Source organism: Ursus americanus, chromosome 3 (assembly GCF_024610735.1).
Source record: "Ursus americanus isolate L20-20 chromosome 3, mUrsAme1.1.p, whole genome shotgun sequence".
NCBI lineage: Eukaryota > Metazoa > Chordata > Mammalia > Carnivora > Ursidae > Ursus > Ursus americanus.
Window position 1 is genome coordinate 22,017,813 of NC_142129.1, and position 18,864 is coordinate 22,036,676.

Consider the following 18,864-nt stretch of genomic DNA (forward strand, 5'->3'; position numbering starts at 1 on the left):
ATCATTGTAGGGAGTCCAGACTCTACCTCACCTTCCACCAGTCCTACTTTCTGGAACTACAATCGTTCTATGGGAGATTATGCACAAACTTTAAAGAAGTTTCAGTATCAACCTGCCTGTAGGTCTCAGGCCCCCTGTGCTAACAAAGATGAAGCGGATCTCAGTTCTAAACAAGCCGCAGAGGACGTAAGTGGAAAATAAAAGTGACTTCATATTTTCGATTGTAGATTGTTGGAAAGTCTCTTCTACTTCTGGAACTTTTTTTTTTTTTCTGTAATCTTCACTTTTTAAAAAAGATTTTATCAGTTGAGAGAGAAAGAGAGCACAAGCAAGGAGGAAGGACAGAGGGAGAGAGGCAGACTCCCCACTGAACAGGAAGCCCGACGTGGGGCTCGATCCCAGGACCCCAGGATCATGACCTGAGCCAAAGGCAGACGCTTAACCCACTGAGCCACCCAGGTACCCCTGTAACCTTCACTTTTACTGGCTAGAAACATAAATCTGGCACACATTAAGTAGTGGAAAAGCTCCTATCTAGCTTTGTGCACCAAAAGCTGAATTATATTGTATGTTTTATTCTTTATAACACATAGTTGATGTTACCATCCTGCCTAAAACATTTTTCTGCATTCATTTATAAAAAGGTATCTCAAGTATCTGTTTGTACTTAATATATAAAACTGTTGCTTTTAAAATACACTTGGATTTGGGGTGCCTAGGTGGCTCAGTCGGTTAAATGTTCGACCCCTGATTTCAGCTCACGTCATAATCTCGGGGTCCTGAGATCAAGCCCCTCATCGGGCTCCACACTCAGTGGGAAGTCTGCTTCTCTCTGTCTCTCCCTCTCTCTTTTCCCCTCCCCCTGCTGTCTCTCGCTCTCAAATAAATAAATTTTTGAAAAAATAATAAAATACACTTGGATTAGAACATTCAACAGTCTGTAACCATCAGTTTAATATCAAATATGAAATTTTTATTTTATTCATAAAAGCAAGAATGTTCTTTAAACATACCAACATAAGGAATTTTAAAGATGGGTCTGTGCATGAATAGCAACCAAGTGGGAAGTAAGAAAATTATCACGTATTAATTAGATCAATGTCAATGTTTGTGAAGTTCTTTGTCGGGTATCTTTTTCCACGTATTTTTGAGAGTGGAGGAAAATGACTAATTTCTGGCAGGATTTTACCTCACTCATTATTCATTTTAAACATATTTTTAATAGGTTTGGGCAAGAGTGACTATGAATAGACAACTTCTTGATCATATGGATTCATGGACAGCAAAGTTCAGAAATGTAAGTGCTGACATTACTCTTTGGACAATACTAGTGCCTCTTAACATGCAAAGAATGTTATTAGAATATAATTTGAGGTGTTAATTGCTAATTAGAATAATTAGCAATTTAATTATTATTAAAAGTACAATATGGATGGCACATATATAAGAATAAACACGACATTTACCTTATGGTGTCTGTTTTCATCAGATTTTTTTCTTTCCATTTTAGTCAATCAGTTTATTTTGAGTGGATTAAGGGATAATATATTTAGTTATTAAGATCTTCTTCCCTTTCCCAGCAGCTCAATTTTATTTTTTTTCATTTTTTTTTTTAAAGATTTTATTTATTTATTTGAGAGAGAGAGCACGAGCAAGGGGGAGAAAGAGAAGCAGGCTCCCCACTGAGCAAGGAGCCTGATGTGGGGCTCAGTCCCGGGACCCTGGGATCATGACCTGAGCCAAAGGCAGATGCTTAACCAACTGAGCCACTCAGGCACCCCTGTTTTGTTTTGTTTTGTTTTATTATATTTCAATTTTTTTTTCATTTTTTTCCTCCAAGAGCTTTTCTGCCAGAACCTATTATATGTCCGGAAATGCGAGGGAAACAAATGAGGTCCTCACCCTTAGAGAACTTTAAGTTAGAGAGAGAATGTAGTAAATACTAGAAGCTACTTCAGAATATTTCAATTTCTTCGATCGTTTTGGAGAAGAACCCTCTCATCTTTGGCCTGGAGGTTGGGAAGGCTGACTCATGCAGAGTGAGTGAGTTTCCTTGTTTCAGCCCTGCCTCTTTCCCACTCTGGGAAGGATGTGGAGGTCCCAAGTTCTGAGGGGCACATGGGCCCTCCTCCACTCAGGGCTCCGCGTAGATTCTGCAGAGGCTGCCACTGCCTCCACTCCCATCCTTCAGCACTCATGCATCGCTCTATATCTTCTAGAAATCTGTTGAAATCACTCATGCTCCTCTTTTATTCTTTTACTATAATTTTAATAGGGTATTGAGAGGGAATGATGAAAATAGCAGCCTGTTTTCTTGAACCAGAAGCCTGGATCGCTTTTTAAACATAAAAATTCCCTCATGGGGATGAAAGGTACAGCATAGGGAATATAGTCCTGAACCCCTTAGGTAATTTTGTTGCAGCCCAAGAGTGGCTGGCAAGTGGAATGCATTGAATACATGTTGGAAGAATGAATAAGTAAAATGATATCCTAGAACTATACTCTCTTATTTCTACTTACAGGCTTGAAATTTCAAGTTTTTAGGATTTTTTTTTAAAAAGCAGTATGCATATACCATGTATTTTATAATACCACTAGCAGTCTGATGAGCACTCAGTCAGTAATCAACCACATTAATATTTGCAGCAAAGCCTATGAATAGTCACACTAAGTGGGATAAAGTCTGTAAATAGCCTCGTGGGAATTCAGTTCAGATCTTGCCAGTATATTCAGTGTGCTTGCTAAATGGGTTACCAGAAAACCGTGTGTTTTTATAAAAGATTTCTTAATTCACAAATTTGTATAAGGAGCTGTAGACTTCTGTGGCGCCTGGGTGGCTCAGTCGTTAAGTGTCTGCCTTCGGCTCAGGGCGTGATCCCGGCGTTCTGGGATCGAGCCCCACATCAGGCTCCTCCGCTATGAGCCTGCTTCTTCCTCTCCTACTCCCCCTGCTTGTGCTCCCTCCCTCGCTGGCTGTCTCTCTTTCTGCCAAATAAATAAATAAAATCTTTAAAAAAAAAAAAAGCTGCAGACTTCTATTTCATCTGAAACTTTTTCATCCTTCCATTTTTGTGGTTAAACGAAAGTAGTAGTTGAAGTTGCCATGAACACATACACAAAACACGTAACACGCAGGCAATTCAAATGGGGTGTTTCCTTGGACAATCTTTTCACATCTCAGAATGCCATCCAAAATGGCATTTGAGGTTTCTAGTTCTAAAGTAACATTGTAATCTTCGTAAACCAGTAGATCTGATATGTATAATAGACCTGTTTCCACATAGCTAGGGAATTGGGTAAGCCTTCTGAGTTAATCAGTTACGTTAGTTTGAAAAGCTGTCTTATTAATTACAAAATATAAACGACATAAAAAAATGTGTGATAATTACTGTAGAAATGTAAGTCGGAAATTACCCTTTTAGCTAAGTATAATAATCATTAAAATTTAAGAAAAACGTAACACGGGGTGCCTGGGTGGTGCCGTCTGTTGAGCGTCCGACTCTTGGTTCCAGCCCAGGTCATGAGCTCAGGGTGATGAGATCACGCTCCACATCAGGCTCCATGCTCAGCACGGAGTCGGCTTGGGATTCTCTCTCTCTCCTTCTGCCCCTCCCGCTTGTGCTATCTCATTGTCAAATGAATAAATAAATCTTAAAAAAGAAAAACTTAAGATATAACTGAAATTTTTATATTTTCTTCAGCAATAGGCAGGCGTACGTGCTTTAAGAATATGACATCGCTAACTTACCCTCTGCTAGCTTGCTTACGTAACTCGGGACTGCAGCAGCTGCTAGTTCGTTTTCCTCCTCTGTGCTCTGTTGATATTCACGTAGAGGACAGTAAAAATATTCTTAGCGTTTCATGAAAATAATTATTTGAGGGGCGCCTGGGTGGCTCAGTTATTAAGTGTCTGCCTTCGGCTCGGGGCGTGATCCCCGAGTCCTGGGATCGAGTCCCACATCGGGCTCCTCCGCTGGGAGCCTGCTTCTTCCTCTCCCACTCCCCGTGCTTGTGTTCCCTCTCTCGCTGGCTGTCTCTCTCTCAAATAAATAAATAAAATCTTTAAAAAAAAAAAAGAAAAGTAAAGAATTATTTGAGAAATGCTTTAGAATTATGCATGTAAAATCTTTGCTTCGTTTCTTCCTAGTGGATCAATGAGACAATATTAGTGCCACTGGTACAAGAAATCGAGTCTGTCAGCACACAGATGAGACGAATGGGCTGTCCTGAGCTTCAGATAGGAGGTATGTGAAAATAGAGCCCAACATTTGATTTACAGTCAGTGAATCTGCGAAATAGAAATTTACTTTCTGTACTGGGCTATTTAACAACTTCCTTTGTTATCTTGAGGTGAAGACAAAACTAAATGTTTCTTATATACTTATATATATTTTCTAATACGAGTTTTATTGAAATAGAATTTACTTACCTACAGTTCCCCCATTTAAAGTCTGCAGTTCAGAGGTTTGTGTTGTGCAACCACAGTCAATTTTAGAGTATCTCATCACCCAGAAAAGAAACCCCACACACCTCGTTTCCCCCATCACCCATTCCCCAGCCCAAGACAACTACCTGTTTAGACAGACCCGTTCTGGATAGTCACATAAATGGAATCATACAATCTGTTGTCATTTGTGACTGGCTTCTTTCACTTAGCATATTTTCAAGGTTCATCCATGTTGTAACATTTATCAGTACTTTGTTTCTTTTTATTGCCAAATAATATCCTATTATATTGATCTATTGCATTTTGTTTACCCATTTATCAGTTGATTGACATTTGGGTTGTTTTCACTTTTTGGCTATTATGGATAATGCTGCTGTGAACAGTTGTATACAGGTGTTTGTGTGGACATACGTTTTAATTTCTCTAGGAGTAGAGTGGCTGAGCCATATGGTAACTCCATGTTTCACCTTTTGAGGAAGAGCCAGACTCTTTCTGAAGCAACTGCACCATTTTACATTCCCACCAATAGTGTATGAGGGTTTCAGTTTCTCACATTTTCACCAATACTTATCTGTCCTTTTTATTATAGTTGTCCTAATGGGTGTGAAACAGTTTTCTCATTGTGGTTTTGATTCGCGTTTTCCTCATGGCTACTGATGTTGAGCGTCTTTTCATGTGCTTATTGGCCTTTCATATATCTTCTTAGGAGAAATATCTTTTCAGATCCTTTACCATTTTTCAGTTGAATCATTTGTCTTTTTTATCATTGAGGTGTTCTTTATATATTCTAGATACAAGTCCCTTATCAGATATTAATTCCAAAGTTGTACAAAGCATAAAGAATGTGTAATAATGCTAATTTAAAATCACCTATTTTCAACTCTCTTACCTACAGAAAAATAAAACTGTTAAGGTTCCATACAATCTGCCTAAAGTGTTAAGTAATTAGATTTCAAAATAAATAAGGAATATCATAGTCAACCACCTCTTTCTAGGGAATAAATTTCTCCTTGAAAATCTTAAGTGCTTTTGATTGCACATTAGTAATTTCTACTTATTTTGGGTGTCTTCTAATCAGTCTTTGTTCTCTGGACTAAGAGTAGAATTGTATATCCCAAAGGTGTCTATTCATTGAATATCCAAATGTTTCATATGTAATTTACGTACTCTCATATTAACCTTGAAAGCTAGCTGTTAGTGTCCCATTTATGGGTAAGGCTAAGACACACAGAGCTTAGGTAACTTGCCCAGTGTCACGGAACAGATTTGAGGCCAGAGCTCTTTGACTCCAAAGTCCAGAATGGTTACTTTCTAGATCTTGGTAATGTTATTGAACCTGTACCTGTTGTCGTTGAGCTTTCTTTAAAAGCTATAAAAATGGGGCTGGGGGGGAAGCTATTAAAATGTGTATTTTCCACAACATTTTACCAGTGTGATGTGCTTTTTAAAAAGAATGACATTGATTGTGAGTACAAATGCAGTATATATTATGTTCATTGTAGAAAGGCTGGAAAGTAGAGACAGAAGTACATGTAGAAGAATATTACCCATAATTCTGCTTCCAGAGATAAATCACTGTCAATTTTAAGTCACAATCAGTTATTATTTTTGGTTATAATACTAACTATATCTGTATAGCTGTGTAAGTGTGTGTACATGTGTGTATGTATATACATATAGTTTTCATAGTATATATATATTAATATATATAGCTACATACTTATATATAGTATTGGTATATACAATATATATTTTAGTGTATATAATATATATATGTTAGTGCATATACATATGTCTCTCAGTTGTATGTTACACCATAATTTAAGAACATTAAAGTTTTTAAAATATATTCAGGAGTTGAGGGAATATGGTACATGTGTATGTACATATTTTTAATTAAATTGGGGTCATACTGTTTTGTTGCCTACTTTTACCCCCCAGTTTTTCTATTTTGTTAAATATTCTCCAGTATTGTTTTTGTGGCTAGATGGCATTTCTTTTTGTTTGGGTAATATGTTGTGTTTAACTGATCTTTATTATCTAAAATGTAGGGCTTTTGCCCTTTACTGTTATTAGTAATGCTATGAGTAAATATCCTTTTATCTAAATTTTTGTGTACATTTGTAATTATTTTTTAGGGATAATTTCTTAGAAGTGGAGTTAGTTCAGTAGGAATAAATACATTAAGGCTTTTGACGTACGTAACCCTTTAAAAGCTTATACCAGTTTATACTCTAGCAACCACGTCACATAGAAGAATGCCTTTTTCCCAGCATTGAGAAGTAAGGTTAGACGTTGTGGAAATTTCTGTTGGTTTATTAATTTCTTTGTATAGTTGTCTTTCGTGATAAGAGAAATCACTGTCAAATAAAGTTTCTGCTTATCACTGACATAACAGGCAACTTTTAACTTAACCTGATTTTGAAATTTTTACATGTACCCCACAAAAATATTTTATATATTAGCTGTTTATAGATTTGTCAGAATGGACTTGGCTGCTGCTTTTGGAGTGTGTGTGTGCATGTGGTGTCTGTGTTTATAAATCTGGCCACCATGCCAGAAATGATAAAAAGAAGTTGTAAGTAAAGTAAATAATGCGAATTGTTCAACTACTAATTGCTTTCATTTATTCCTTCAACCTCTATTGAGGAAAGAGCATTTTAAGTTCTTTTAGAGACCCACATGAAGAATAATTTGTCCTGTGTGTTTTATTTTTAACAGAGGCTAGTATTACGAGTCTAAAACAAGCTGCCCTGGTCAAAGCTCCTCTCATTCCAACTTTGAATACAATTGTGCAGTATCTAGACCTTACACCAAATCAGGAATACTTGTTTGAAAGGATCAAAGGTAACTAGTAATTTGAAGAGGAAAAAATTTCACTACTTTGAGATTTTATTAAGTAAAAGTAACAAGGATGGGTGTCTGGGTGGCTCAGTGGTGACTCTTGTTTCGGCTCAGGTCAAGATCTCACGGTCATTGAGATCAAGTCCTGCGTTGGGCTCTGCATGAGTGGTGGAGCCTGCTTAAGATTCTCTCTCTCCCTCTTCTGCTGCCCCTCCCCTCCAACTCACTCGCACTCTTTCTCAAAAAAAATAACAAGGAAAAAAATTTTTTTCAAGCGTTACCAAGTATCTTTTATTTTATAAATATATATTTAATTATGGCTCAGTTAAGGCTTATACTTGAACAACTTTTGGTTTTTATATTTCATATGCTTAAGAATTGTCAAAAGCGGGCACCTCGGTGGCTCAGTTGGTTAAGCATCTGCCTTTGGCTCAGTTCCTAATCCCAGGGTTCTGGGATCGAGCCCCACGTTGGGCTTCCTGCTCCTCGGGGAGCCTGCCTCTCCCTCTCCTCTGCCTGCTGCTCCCCTTGCTTGTGCATGCGCTCTCCCTCCCGCTCTCCCTCTCCCTCTCTCTCTCTCTCTCTCTCTCTCTCAAATAAATAAATAAATAAATAAATTGTCAAAATGATGTAGCTAGCCTTGAATATGTTAGTTAATTTTATTCTGTCTAGGGAAACTTAAATACAAGCTACATGGGCTCAAGTAAATATTTCAGACTCATTTTCTACTCTTTAACTACCAAGAATGGATACCACTATGACATTCTTTATAGTGTCACCATGCTGATCCTTCTTTCTTTCAATTCATATAATTCATATTTAATATGTTGCTTCTTTGTATTTCTTTTTTTTTTTTAAGATTTTATTTATTTATTCGACAGAGATAGAGACAGCCAGCCAGAGGTAGAGACAGACAGAGAGAGGGAACACAAGCAGGGGGAGTGGGAGAGGAAGAAGCAGGCTCATAGCGGAAGAGCCTGATGTGGGGCTCGATCCCATAACGCCGGGATCACGCCCTGAGCCGACGGCAGACGCTTAACCGCTATGCCACCCAGGCACCCCGCTTCTTTGTATTTCTGTTATGTCCGATTATTCGGAGAGAAATGTGATCTTCTGAGGAGACTGATGTGAGAATCAGGAAACTTAGCCTCCCTGATATTCCCACACTCTCCCTTTATGCTTCCCTGCTTTTATTTGGATAAACTGTAAAATGTTCTCATCACTAAAACGAGTTTTAGAAATAGTATTTCAGGGGCGCCTGGGTGGCACAGCAGTTAAGCGTCTGCCTTCGGCTCAGGGCGTGATCCCGGCGTTCTGGGATCAAGCCCCGCATCAGGCTCCTCCACTAGGACCCTGCTTCTTCCTCTCCCACTCCCCCTCTCTCGCTGGCTGTCTCTGTCTCTGTCGAATAAATAAATAAAATCTTTAAAAAGAAAAAAAGTATTTCACTCTTCAGATTTATCACTATTTTAATTTGAAAACATTACGGTGCCCCCTCTCTCCCCTAGGTTTGGACTGGGGTTCAGGAGTAATCATTTATCATGACTTTTAAGAAACTTTTTATTGTAAGGAGAATTCAGATATTCATAAAACTAGACACAAGAGTATGCTGAAGCCTCTTGTACATAGCCCCTGGTCCCTGCAGCCTTCAGTCCCTGGGCATCCCAAGCCCTATCCGTATCCCCATCTCTCTCCTTCCTTTCTGTATTATATATAGCTCTCTATGTGTCTCAAAGATAAGGCCTTTTAAAAACATAACCTCAGTACAATTATCACACCTAATATTTTTTGACAGTTTCTTTATATCATGAAATACGTAACTTATGTTTGAATTTCCAACCATCTCATAAAATGTATAATTACTTTTTCTGGTATTATTTGAATTGGGACTCAAATATAACCACATGGTATGACTGATTGATAAAGCATTTAAGTTCAGGGGCACCTGGGTGGCTCAGTCAGTTAAGCGTCTGCCTTCTGCACAGGTCATGATCTCAGAGTTCTGGGATCGAGTCCCATGTCGGGCTCCCTAGTCCATGGGGAGCTTGCTCTCCCTCTGCCCACCACTCCCCCTGCTTGTGCTCTCTCTCTTTCAAAAAAATAAATAAAATCTTTAAAAAAAAAAATTAAGTTCCTTTTAAGCTATAGATTTCCTGTCCATCCTTTTTTTTTTTTTCTCTGCAACTTACTTATTGAAAAAACTGGGTGGTTTGTCCTATAGAGTTGCCATGGATTTTTACCGAATACATCCCCATGGGGTGTAATTTTACGTGATCCTCTGTCCTCCGAATTTCCTGTAAATTCAGGTTGCAGTTTTTGGCAAGATCACCTGATAGATAGCAGGATATTTGTATATCCAAAAAACTGTGTGTGTGTGTGTGTGTGTGTGTGTGTGTGTGTGTGTGTGCGTGCGCGCACATGTATGCAAAGTACATATAAAGTCTTCTCTTTTTTTTTTAAGATTTTATTTATTTATTTGACAGAGAGACAGCCAGCGAGAGAGGAAACACAAGCAGGGGGAGTGGAGAGGAAGAAGCAGGCTCCCAGCAGAGGAGCCTGATGTGGGGCTCGATCCCAGAACGCTGGGATCACGCCCTGAGCTGAAGGCAGACGTTTAATGACTGGAGCCACCCAGGCGCCCCCATATAAAGTATTCTATATAGATTTCCCAATTGTGCAAAGAATGTTACGTACCATTTTTTTCTAACCAGAATAGAGTGTAGGTTCACACATTACCTTACGTTGTTTTATTTCTTTTCTTTCTTTCTTTCTTTCTTTCTTTCTTTCTTTCTTTCTTTCTTTCTTTCTTTATTTATTTATTTATTTATTTATTTATTTTTGGCTTTTTAAATTTCATCTTTGTTGCTCCAGAACTTTCTCAGGGAGGCTGTATGAGTTCATTTCGATGGAATAGAGGTGGAGACTTCAAAGGACGCAAATGGGATACAGACCTGCCCACTGATTCTGCCGTAAGTCTCTACTTTTTTTTTTCAGTTTAACATTTTTCCATGTTACTGGATTTATGTACTTTTATTTTTCCATTATAAAAATAAGTATTAGAATTTAGAAACCAAGGTAGAGATAAAAACTTTAAATTGTACCAGCATCTTAACCACTGTTATTTTGGTGTATTTTTTTTCTTTTTTTCCCTTTACTTAGATGCACCGTTTTTTAATGTTTTGTCATAGTTGTAATCATCCTCCATGTAAAATTTTGTATTTTTTTCATTTTTGCAGTGTTTAAGTATTTTTTCATTATTACACACTGTCAATTATCTGTTCTCCTATATTGGAGCTGGAAGTTTGAGAATTATTTAGTTTCTATTTTAAATAATATTGCACGGAATATCATGATGCTTATTTTTTCTTATTTGGGATTATGGCTTTAAGAAAGATTCTTAGGGAAGCCTGGGTGGCTCAGTCGGTTAAGCCTCTAACTCCTTTCAGCTCAGGTGATGATCTCTTCAGAGTTGTGAGATCAGCCGTAAGATTCTGGGAGTGGAGCCTGCTTAAAATGCTCTCTCTCCCTCTCCTCCCCCCACCGCAGCTCCCCGCACTCACACTCTCTAAATAAAAAAATTAAAACAGATTCCTAGAATTAAGATTGATGAGATCAAAGAGTATAATGTTTTTGAGCATTTAAGAGTTTTTCAGAATCATGTTCTTTATTGTTTTCATAATGATTGTTATATGTAAAAATGAAGCTTCAAATGCTGATACTGAAATTGAGAATGTATGTGTATTTTTTTTTTTAAGATTTTATTTATTTATTCGACAGAGAGAGAGACAGCCAGCGAGAGAGGGAACACAAGCAGGGGGAGTGGGAGAGGAAGAAGCAGGCTCCCAGCGGAGGAGCCTGATGTGGGTCTCGATCCCAGAACGCTGGGATCACGCCCTAAGCTGAAGGCAGACGCTTAACCACTGCGCCACCCAGGCGCCCCTGTATGTGTATTTTTATCTCGGTTTTCTGTTAACTATATGGGTATGAGTGATCCACTTAACAGAAAACTGGGAGAATGTCTTTTCTCTTTTCATTTTACGGATTTCATCTTATAAATGTAATCATTTGAAAGCATTTTTGCTAGTTCTCTCTTTAGGGAAAAATTTAAAAATTGGAGTCATTATAAGCAAAGACTAAAGCCATGATAGATTTAATGCTGATTTTGAAAAATTGTTTCCTCATCTTCAGATCATCATGCACGTATTTTGCACCTACCTCGATTCCAGATTACCTCCGCACCCTAAGTACCCTGACGGAAAAACATTTACTTCGCAGCACTTTGTTCAGACACCAAATAAACCAGGTAGAAACTTCCTAAAAGAATGAGTTGAGATTTTCACATGAGATATATAGAGAGGTTGGCTTGTTTTTTTAATGTAGCATATTTTCTTTACAGATGTGACAAATGAGAATGTTTTTTGCATTTATCAGAGTGCTATCAACCCTCCCCATTATGAGCTAATCTACCAGCGTCATGTCTACAACCTTCCAAAGGTACTTCTAAATGTAGAAATTGCTATTACAGTGTGTCACGGATGACTTGCTTTGATAATATTTTTTAAATTAGAGTCTCTTGTTTATGGATTAGGTAAATGTTTTAAATTAGGGAAAATGTGTTTCTTGAATATCCCGGGGTTTTTTTTAACTCTAAAAGTAATATATGCTTAATTTGGGAAAGGATAAAGAAAAAGAAGAAAGATCAGTCATTATTCCATTACTTAAAGGCAGGTGTTGTGAAATTTTTGGTGTATTGCCTTTGGTAAATTTCATTTTGGTCTTTCTCTGTGCCACTTTATGGGTTGAAATCATATTTATATAATTTTATTTCCTTTTAAAAAATTAACTTCTTAATTTAATTACCTTAAAAAGCCATAATTTTCCGTTCCATTAAAAAGCTTCCATAGAAACACTTTTTAATGGCTGTAAAAAAAGTTCATCATAGGATTATAACTTAATTTATTCAATCATCCCCCTACCGTTGGACGTTTTGGATGTTCTAATTCTTCATTATCATGAACACTGCTGAGTATTCATCTTTATGGATATAGCTGTCTGCATTTTGGGTAATTTCGTTAGTTTAAAGTCCAAAAGTGGAATTCTAGGTTACAGAATATTTTCAAGGCTTTTAAAATACATTATCAAACTACTTTCTACAAAAGATTATTGTACCAGTTTACGTTTCTGTTCAGGTATTTTACTCTTGACTGCAAACATCAGTTCTGCTGATGACCTTTGCACTTACTGTAGTTACCAGTTTCTTTACTAAGAAGTTTTACGTTGACTGTAATCATAAATTGTCTTCTCCATCAAATTCCTAGGAGAGAATATTAATTTCCTTTTTTTCAAGTTTAACATTTCAACTTTGTAAGTGTTAATAGTTTGGGCTATTGAAGTTTCTGTCCAAATCCATGCAAATGAAAGTCTGAATTGCACGGAATTCTGAGTTAGTAGAATGTGAATTGATAGGATCTGCACTTATCTTTTTGTTTGGTTTGCATAATTTTTTGTTTGGCTTTGTTTAAATCCTGCTGTCTTTTTGTCTTGATTCCAGGGCCGAAATAATATGTTTCATACATTGTTAATGTTCCTCTACATCATAAAGACCAAAGAGTCAGGAATGCTTGGGTAAGTATTGATGTTTTAAAAACACAAGTACTTAATTTATTTACTGTTTTTCTTCCTGTGTTAAGATTCTGCCGAAGGCAGCATCGTATACTGAAAAGACTGTGGACTGAACAAGAGATCGGGCTTCTGGTGTAAGCCCAGCCCCGTCACTAACCCATTCTTCTCTCTTGGGCAAGTCCCTTCCTTCCTCACCGACCTGCATTTCCCTATTGGAGAAAAGGCCGTTGGACCACATCATTGGCTTTACAGTTGTGTCCCTCAGAGGAGCAACTCCGAGATCTGTATCAGGCTCCGGCCACTTTAAAATTTAAAAACAAAACAAAAGCCATCCCATATCAGACACAAAGCCTTCTGCAAAATGTTTTATATTTCAGAGAGACTGAGTCAGTACCTGTTCCATATTATTGTTAACTGGGATGGAAAAATGAGCAGTTGAAATTGTTTACTTTGTTATTCTAAATATGTAGTAATGAAGCTCACATGCTATTAACAATAAATTCAGAATTGTATGGTCATTTTGGTGATTTGAAATTTTAGTGTATCATAAAATTTTGAAGGAACAGGACTGCAGGTAAAGCTGGGGTAATCTGATAATGCAGGGTCTGAGAGTCTAAAACCCTGAGGTTAAGAAAATGTGAAGGGAAAGGCGTGGAGTGGAAAACATCTAGGGTCCACTCCGGTTCTGATATGCACGCCTGTTTTCACTTTTGCTTAGCTGTCCTGTTTTAGGCATGTTCTAGAACTGCATTGTCTCGTAGACCAGCCACCAGCCACATGTGGCACTGAGCATTTGAAACATGACGAATCTGAATTGAGATGTGTTGTACGTGTAAAATATAGACTAGAATTTGAAGACCAAAAAAAAAAAAAAAGTGAAAGATCTCTTTAATAATGTTGTACATTGACTACATGTTGAATTAATACATTGGATATATTGGGTTAAATGAAATATATTACTAAGATTAATTTCACCTATTTCTTTTTCCTTTTTATAAAATTTTTAAGGTGTTTGTTAGAAAATTTAAATTATGGGGGCACCAGGCTGGCTCAGTCAGTAGAGCGTGTGACCCTTTTTTTTTTTTTTTTAAGATTTTATTTACTTACTTGTCAGAGATAGAGAAAGGAGCACAAGCAGGGGGAACAGCAGGCAGAGGGAGAAGCAGACTCCCTGCTGAGCAAGGAGCCTGATGCAGGACTTGATCCCAGGACCCTGGGATCTTGACCTGAGCCGAAAGCAGGCACTTAACCAACTGAGCCACCCAGGCGTCCCGTGTATGACTTCTCATCTCAGGGTCGTGAGTTCAAGCCCCACGTTGGGTGTAGAACTTAATTAAAATGAAATAAACTAAAAGTACTTATTAGGGAGGGTGCTGGGTGTCTCAGTCAGTTGAGCATCCGACTCTTGGTTTCTGCTCAGTTCACGATCTCGGGGATGTGGGATCGGGCTGCATGGTCAGCAGGGAGTCTGCTTGAAGGTTCCCTCTGCCCCTCCCCCTGCTCTCTCTCTTTCTTAGTCTCTCTCAGACCAATAAATCTTAAAAAACAAAAACAAAAACCTTAGTGGGGTAATAACTTACCAGAGGCCAAAAAGAACTGATAAAATTCTTGAAGTGCTTACCTTCTCTTAATGAGCAACTTACAGTGGGAAAGAAACACTTTAGACTAAAACTAATACGTGTTTTATTTATTTGAGGGTCTTCTCTTAACCAAGGGAAAAGAAGCTTTGAAATTAACTTTTTAAATATGATTGATCAACCTTTTTAATACATTCTAAAACAATCAAATGAGTAAAAACTACTATCCTATAACTTAAAGGAAATAAGCAAGTAGCTCAAATATAGTCCATTTGGAATCATGCCCATAAAACAGATTGATCCAAATACATTATCAATTCAATGCCAGATATTTTTGCAGTTACTGGAATGAGATGAATGTTTTACTTCCAAAAGGGAAAAAAAAAATCTAGACAGAATTGACTGCACAGTAATTTTAGTGTTCTGTTAGCAAAAAACCATAAATAAAGCTTAAAGCTGAATGACAAACGGAGACAAAATATTATGGTTGGAACACATATAGCAAATCCAGGCTGATATCCATCATATATAAAGAGCATATATAAATTCATTAGAGGAGCGCTTGGGTGGCTCAGATGGTTGAGTGTCTGCCTTCAGCTCAGGTCATGATCCCAGCATTCTGGGATCAAGCCGCTCAGCGGGAAGCCTGCTTCTCCCTCTCCCACTCCCCCTGCTTGTGTTCCCTCTCTCGCTGCCTCTCTCTCTGTCAAATAAATAAAATCTTTTTTAAAAAAATGTAAGTTTATTATTAAAATATGTTAGGAGGCATAGGATTACAATCCATTTTTTTCACCCTATACACTCACATATACTTTTCTTTTTTCATGTTTCTGTTAAGAATCATTTTATGTGGGATGCTTGGGTCCTGGGATTGAGCCCCACATTGGGCTCCCTGCTCAACAGGGAGCCTGCTTCTCTCTATCCCTCTGCCGCTCCCCCTGCTTGTGCTCTCGCTGTCTCGAATGAATAAAATATTTTTTAAAAATAATAAAATAAATTCATTAGAAAAGAAAAACCGAAAATGGTCGTAGACAGAAAAGACTTTCACAGAAGTGTTGCTTAACTGACTAATAAACATGAAAAGATGCTTAGCCTTACATACAAACAAGCCAAAATCAAAACATTCCTTTCTATCAAATTGAGATTTATCATTTGCACAGGTTTTTTTTTTAAGATTTTTTTTTAATCAATCTCTACGCCCAGCGTGGGGCTCAAACTCACAACCCTGAGATCAAGAGTCACACGCTCCACTGACTGAGCCAGCCGGGTGCCCCTATCATTTACAGTTTTGGTGAAGAAGTTCCTCAAAGAAATGGGAAAACCAGTTAATATAGAAATTACCTTCTTTTGAAGGGCATTTTTGTCGTATATATATTTTAAAATTTTTTTAATCAAAATTAACAACTACTCATAATTTTAAAAGTTCTGTAATGCTAGAAGTTCCTGACAGAAATGAGCAGTTCCCTGTGTTCCCCAAGCCCACTGAAGGCGACCTCCTGAAACTCATTTAGCCTTTTCTTCAAATACTACTCTCGTGGTTCCACGTAATAGAGGCATGTAGCTCTCTTGATTCTTCAGTTTGAGACATTGGAGGTTTATTTCTTAGTTTGTTAGATGAGTAATTTAGCTTATAGCCCTCTCTTCCCTTTATACTTTGAATGTGCTATGGTACTCTGTGGAGTAGAAGTAGATTTTTCTTTTTGTTATATATACAGTAGGGTTTAGTTTAAGCTAAATCAGTAATCCCCATATACAAATTCACTAAAGCATCCATAATAATTAGTAAATCCCTAATTCAAGTTGAATAGGTAACATTCTCTAAGAGGCCTAGCATCTCTGTATCCTTTATTTTAAAATTTTAATTGATACTTTTACTTTAATCTTACTTGCTAAAATTATTCAGTTAACTCTATCTGGTGTAATAGTTGTAGAGATCAACCGAAAAATTAATTTTCCACACCCCATAAATCCATTTGTTCTAAATTTGGGTTTTAAGCACAGTTAAGAAAGCAATTACTATTACTAGGGTTCACCTGAGAAACCATATGTACCATAACTCATTACAGAATAGCATTAAATGTCATTGATTAAATATTGTGTTCCTTGTCAAGGCTCTTGTTTTCGTTATTTGAAAAAAGACCTTAAATGCTTGGCAATCAATTCCACTAAAACCTTTTTTTTTTTTCTTTTTATAGGCGAGTTAATCTTGGTCTGTCCGGTGTGAATGTTTTGTGGATTTTTGGCGAGTAGTGGGTCATTTAACTCCAGACATTTGGACTTTTATTTGATTGAACCAGAAGTTGAATCTAAGCATCTCTGAGTCACTGCCGATTTTGAAATAAGATACATATGTGTGCGTTACAGACTCTTTAGATTTAACGAAAAATTAGCTATTACGAAACTTCCTTGTAAAAGTACGTCCTAAATCTTCTACACCAAGAGACATTACTTTTACTTTTTTATTACCTTTCAGATGTTTCAGTTGCCTATAAAACCGCAACCCTTCAGATATTTGTTGACCCAAAACAGTGCAATTTCCCCTTCATTAAGAAATTTGAGTCCTTTTTCATTGTAACCTACAAATAAGAATCATCCACCTAATTTTTCCCAAAAATTGTTTTTTCAGTTGCATTATTTGGTGTAAGTACTTGAAAAGAAACAAGGCAATTGCTAATTCAGCTTTTTTTATCTCTATACCTAGCCGCTGTTCTACAGGTCAGCCCATGGCCCATATTTAATCTCAGTAATGTATTAGTCTACGTGTATTTTTAAGTATTATTGAAAGAGGTTTAACAGTATTGGCATTTAAAAAAGTCAACTCTTGGATTAAATGTTAACTGATAGAGTTAAACTATTTGGGTCTTAGGTTAAAAGGCTGAAGACAACAAGAAATGGCTGCTTTGGTTTTAATAACTCAATCTGACTATTCCATGATGTTGTATTATTTTAAGAGTTCTCTAAGATCATATAATATCTGTTTAAAATTTTTAGATATGTTCCGAATATCTGGAGAGTAAGAAGTGACTAAGTTTGTAGGTTTTGCTTGACTCTGTTTTCTTCTGTGTCTGTTTACAGTATCTCTAAAGCTAGCAGTTGCATTTGTTTTCTGGTTTGACATATTATTAGAGACTATAGATAGAGATATTTCTGTCACATTATGTAAACCTGAAAACGGCTAAGACCAGTATCTTCTGAGTAACTGCCTGTTGGGCCTGGATATGCAGCCCATTTTTAATCATTTGTAAATTCCGTTTTTCAAAAAGTTGTTCCTGTTTTATAAAGGTCTTATGTCCAAAGGAAAGCAAGTTTCTCTTAACTGCTTTTGATGTATGTTAAATATGTTTGCTGTGATATTTTAGAAGAAAATATCAATTAAACATGTTAAATATAAGAACATGTCAAAATCTAAGTACTATTTCAAAAGTTATTGAAGCTGTCATGGGAGAGCGGTTGTTATTCCGTTAAACTACTCAGTTGCATCTTTATTAAAGGGAATAAGGAGAAAAAATTTAACACATAAGACAAAAAGTTTTTTTTTTATAGGACTTAAGTTAGGCAGCGTTTAGTCCAAAAATTCAAAGCTATAATATTTTATTTTATAAGTGACTGTCAAGAAAATACCATATACAGGAAATATACATGTGAAAAGACTAGAGAGCCACACTAAAAAAAAAAAAAAAAAAAAGCTGTTTTGTTTGCCGACTGTGAGTCTAGTGGGGGGGTTACTGTAGTCTAGGTAGCTTTCTGATACTGACCGGTCTTCACACATGTTTGAGCCAGCTTATATTTTAATGTAGCCTTTATTAAAAATACTTTGATGAATTAGTTGGAATTCACACTTCAAGAAGACAGTGCACTGCATAAATATGGTAAATTGTGGGGTTTTTTTGGTCTTTGCGTTAAAATGAGTAAATATCTACTTTTCTCTAATTAAATGTTATTTATAGGATATTTTTCACAAGTTTTTTTTTTTTCATTGCTTGACTCATCCTTGTGGGATCAGATCCACCGATCTTTTATATTATGTTCACTGTATCATTTATCCTTTTTTTTTCCCCTCTATGAATATCAGCCTTTTCTTCAGCCAAATTTGTTTTGGGAGCTTACCTAGGTGTTTATAATTTAGTTCCCGCTGAGATGTAACACTGCTATGTTGCTCGGCTTTCTCAAACTGATACATGAACACTTTACACTGATATTTCAGTGGTGAAGCCAAGCGGCATGTGGGTGGCACTTCTAAACTCAGCTTTGGAATAGAAATCCTTTACATGTGGACATTCCTCAAAGGTCGGGCTTGGTCCTCTATCTCACCGTCTCTGCTTTTCCTCAGAGATCTCATTCACTGCACAACTTCATTTATCACCTCTCTGCATT

General features: G+C 37.0%; 1 protein-coding gene across 2 annotated transcripts in view; it reads left to right on the forward strand.

Annotated features, from left to right (window-relative positions):
- Positions 1-18,441, forward strand: part of TMEM209 (transmembrane protein 209) — a 32,078-nt gene extending 13,637 nt beyond the window's left edge. For both annotated transcript variants that reach the window (XM_045792645.2, XM_087860832.1), the window contains exons 7-15: positions 11-186; positions 1,226-1,297; positions 4,148-4,244; positions 7,169-7,294; positions 10,163-10,260; positions 11,480-11,594; positions 11,688-11,785; positions 12,843-12,916; positions 16,686-18,441. In XM_045792645.2, coding sequence (XP_045648601.1) covers positions 11-186; positions 1,226-1,297; positions 4,148-4,244; positions 7,169-7,294; positions 10,163-10,260; positions 11,480-11,594; positions 11,688-11,785; positions 12,843-12,916; positions 16,686-16,740 — 911 coding nt within the window. In that variant the 3' untranslated portion in view covers positions 16,741-18,441. The remainder of the gene's footprint in view (positions 1-10; positions 187-1,225; positions 1,298-4,147; positions 4,245-7,168; positions 7,295-10,162; positions 10,261-11,479; positions 11,595-11,687; positions 11,786-12,842; positions 12,917-16,685) is intronic.
- Positions 18,442-18,864: the final 423 nt, after the last annotated feature.